This window comes from Miscanthus floridulus, chromosome 8, assembly GCF_019320115.1.
Source record: "Miscanthus floridulus cultivar M001 chromosome 8, ASM1932011v1, whole genome shotgun sequence".
NCBI classification, from domain to species: domain Eukaryota; kingdom Viridiplantae; phylum Streptophyta; class Magnoliopsida; order Poales; family Poaceae; genus Miscanthus; species Miscanthus floridulus.
In genome coordinates this window covers 63874833-63878189 of record NC_089587.1, presented here as the reverse complement: position 1 = coordinate 63878189, position 3357 = coordinate 63874833, and the positions used below count along the sequence as shown (strand labels likewise).

General features: G+C 50.3%; 1 protein-coding gene across 1 annotated transcript; it reads left to right on the top strand.

Moving 5' to 3' along the window:
- Positions 1-980: 980 nt before the first annotated feature.
- Positions 981-2873, top strand: LOC136472332 (tryptophan decarboxylase 1). The gene has a single exon (XM_066470051.1). The coding sequence runs from the start codon at positions 1239-1241 to the stop codon at positions 2793-2795; it is 1557 nt and encodes a 518-aa protein (XP_066326148.1). The 5' UTR covers positions 981-1238; the 3' UTR covers positions 2796-2873.
- The last annotated feature ends 484 nt before the right edge of the window (positions 2874-3357 follow it).

Here is a 3357-nt window from a genome sequence, read left to right as displayed (position 1 = left end):
ATCTTGGTGGCTACACTTGTTCAGAATTAAAACTTATGTGTGCGGGGTTGGTTCACTGGGCTTCGGGCCACATTAATTTTTTCCTTATTTTTACAAATGTTTTTTTTAAAAAGGTCTAGAATTATTTTTAGAGATGGTTGACTTAAGTCAATGAACCCTAAAAATGAATTTTTAAGGGCGGTTCTCTTAAAAAATAGCCATCCCTGAAAATCAATTTATAGGGACAGTTTTAAAACCGTCTCAGAAAGTAAATTATTTTTATATTCGATGGAATAGTAACGGTTTTGCTAACTCTCTCTAAAGATTGTTTTCGACCATCTATAAAAACATTCATGTACTAGTGTATTACCGAATGATAAATTAAATTCGACTATACCAAGTTATATGAACCATGACCTATATATAATGAAATGAAGTACTCCCACCATACTAAAAAATGAAGTCGTTTTGGACAGCGACACGGTCTTCAAAGCATAACTTTGACTACTTATTTTTATAAAGATATTTATCAAAAAGTGATATATGTAATTTTTTGTGAAAGTATTTTTCAAGACAAATCTATACATATGGTTTTCACATTTCCAAACTCAACAACAAAGTCATTCATGATTTATATTCTCAATATTTAATCCATGTCTTTTTCCAAATGACTTCAATTTTTTAGTATGGAGGGAGTATATTTTGAATCAGAATGTTTAATTTACTTGAGTTGTGGACGTTTGTGGCTGTGAATACAGTACACTACATGACTGCAGACGATGGGTCAATTCAGCAGCTTGCATTGACGTCCCCCAAAGATATTTAAATTGTTAATTAAATATTATATATTGTGTAGTTTTTGCACATGCTTCATTCATGCTATAGGCTTGTCGTACGGATGACTTGAGACCGCCTGAGCTTAACTCCCGGCCTTCGTTCGCGCTGACGATTGACGAAGTCGACTCGCTTCATCTGCAGCTTCGTCCTCACCTACCTCCGAAATCCACGTCCACGACCTGTGCAACGCCTGCTTCGCCACGCCGCTTCACGCTTGACTTCCCTCCCCTATATATAGCGAAACCCTAGCTCTCCAGCTTCTCCTCACCAAAGTAACCAGCCCTAGCTAGCTAACGAGTTCAGAGCTCGATCGCCTGCCTCGATCAGCTTCGAATTCTTCATTTCGTCCACTGACCGACCACTGCTTGCTCGATCTTTAGTAAACTCTGCTAGCTACTCCGCTAACAAAGATCCTAACAAGAATGGGCAGCTTGGACACCAACCCTACCGCCTTCTCCGCCTTCGGCGACGACGCCAGAGGCTTCCAGCCGCTCAACGCCGACGACGTCCGCTCCTACCTCCACAAGGCCGTCGACTTCATCTCCGACTACTACAAGTCCGTCGAGTACCTACCCGTGCTGCCCGACGTCAAGCCGGGGTACCTGCGGAACGAGCTGCGGTCCGCGCCGCCAACATCCTCCGCCCCGTTCGACGTCACCATGAAGGAGCTCAGGGCCTCCGTCGTCCCGGGGATGACCCACTGGGCCAGCCCCAACTTCTTCGCCTTCTTCCCGTCCACCAACAGCGCCGCCGCCATCGCCGGCGACCTCATCGCCTCCGCCATGAACACCGTCGGCTTCACGTGGCAGGCCGCGCCCGCCGCCACCGAGATGGAGGTCCTCGCGCTCGACTGGCTCGCGCAGCTCCTGCGCCTGCCGCCCAGCTTCATGAACCACACCGGCGCTGCTGGGCGCGGCACCGGTGGCGGCGTCATCCTGGGAACCACCAGCGAGGCCATGCTCGTCACCCTCGTCGCCGCGCGTGACGCTGCCCTCCGCCGGAGTGGCTCCCAGGGCGTGTCCGGCCTGCCGCGCTTGGCCGTGTACGCCGCCGACCAGACGCACTCCACCTTCTTCAAGGCGTGCCGCCTCGCCGGCTTCGACCCGGCCAACATCCGGTCCATCCCCACCGGCCCGGAGACGGACTACGCCCTCGACCCGGCGAGGCTGCTCGAGGTCATGCAGGCCGACGTCGACGCCGGCCTCGTGCCGACCTACGTCTGCGCCACGGTCGGCACCACGTCGTCCAACGCCGTCGATCCGGTGGGAGCCATTGCCGACGTCGCCGCCGTGTTCAATGCGTGGGTGCACATTGACGCCGCCTACGCCGGGAGCGCGTGCATCTGCCCGGAGTTCCGGCACCACCTCGACGGCGTGGAGCGCGTCGACTCCATCAGCATGAGCCCGCACAAGTGGTTGCTCACCTGCCTGGACTGCACGTGCCTGTGGGTGCGCGACACGCACCGCCTCACCGACTCGCTGGAGACCAACCCGGAGTACCTCAAGAACGACGCCAGCGAGTCCGGCAACGTCACCGACCTCAAGGACATGCAGGTCGGCGTCGGCCGCCGTTTCCGGGGGCTGAAGCTCTGGATGGTTATGCGCACCTACGGCTCCGCCAAGCTCCAGGAGCACATCCGGAGCGATGTCGCCATGGCCAAGATGTTCGAGGATGCCGTGCGCGCTGACGACCGGTTCGAAGTCGTGGTTCCCAGGAACTTCGCGCTCGTGTGCTTCAGGATCAAGCCCCATGGCGGCGGCATGACGGAGGAGGACGCCGACGAGGCCAACCGTGAGCTCATGGAGCGCCTCAACAGGACCGGGAAGGCGTACTTGGCACACACGGTGGTCGGCGACAGGTTTGTGCTGCGGTTCGCCGTGGGTTCGTCGCTGCAGGAGGAGAGGCACGTCCGGAGCGCGTGGGAGCTCATCAACAAGACCACCACTGAGATCATGCAGGAACAGATCGTTGTGGAGTAGTAGTACTGAAGTCGTTATACTTGGATTGAGATATTATTTGATTCTTTGTTGTTTGCCCAAAGGAGGAATAATAAAGCCAATTAAACATATTTCGTCTAAAGGAGGAATCTATTTTTTTTTTCTCTGTGGTGCTGTTTGGATCCTTTCATTTAGAGGAATTAAAATCTACTTAATAAATTAAGCTATTTGGCTGCGAATTTGACATTCTACCACTTTTCAAAGTTCACATGTAAGCCTATCTCAGATTCATAGTGTGCAAGATGGAAATTGATTCTATAGATCACCATTCTTTGTTTCTACTTCGCAACTTATAACACACTCTTCAATTCGCTCCTCTATGGTAGAAATGCAACACATAAGTATATCTCTCGTATATCCAACACTAATATACAAATATAATCCATATACAACCATATTAGCTTAATTAATATGTGTTTAAACTATGATTATTAACATATATGCATGTTTAGTGCTCAAAAGATTTATCAATAGATTCATATTTTTACATGCCCTCTTTTATTAAGATGTTGGGTAGTAGTAATTTGTTATAATAGATTATACT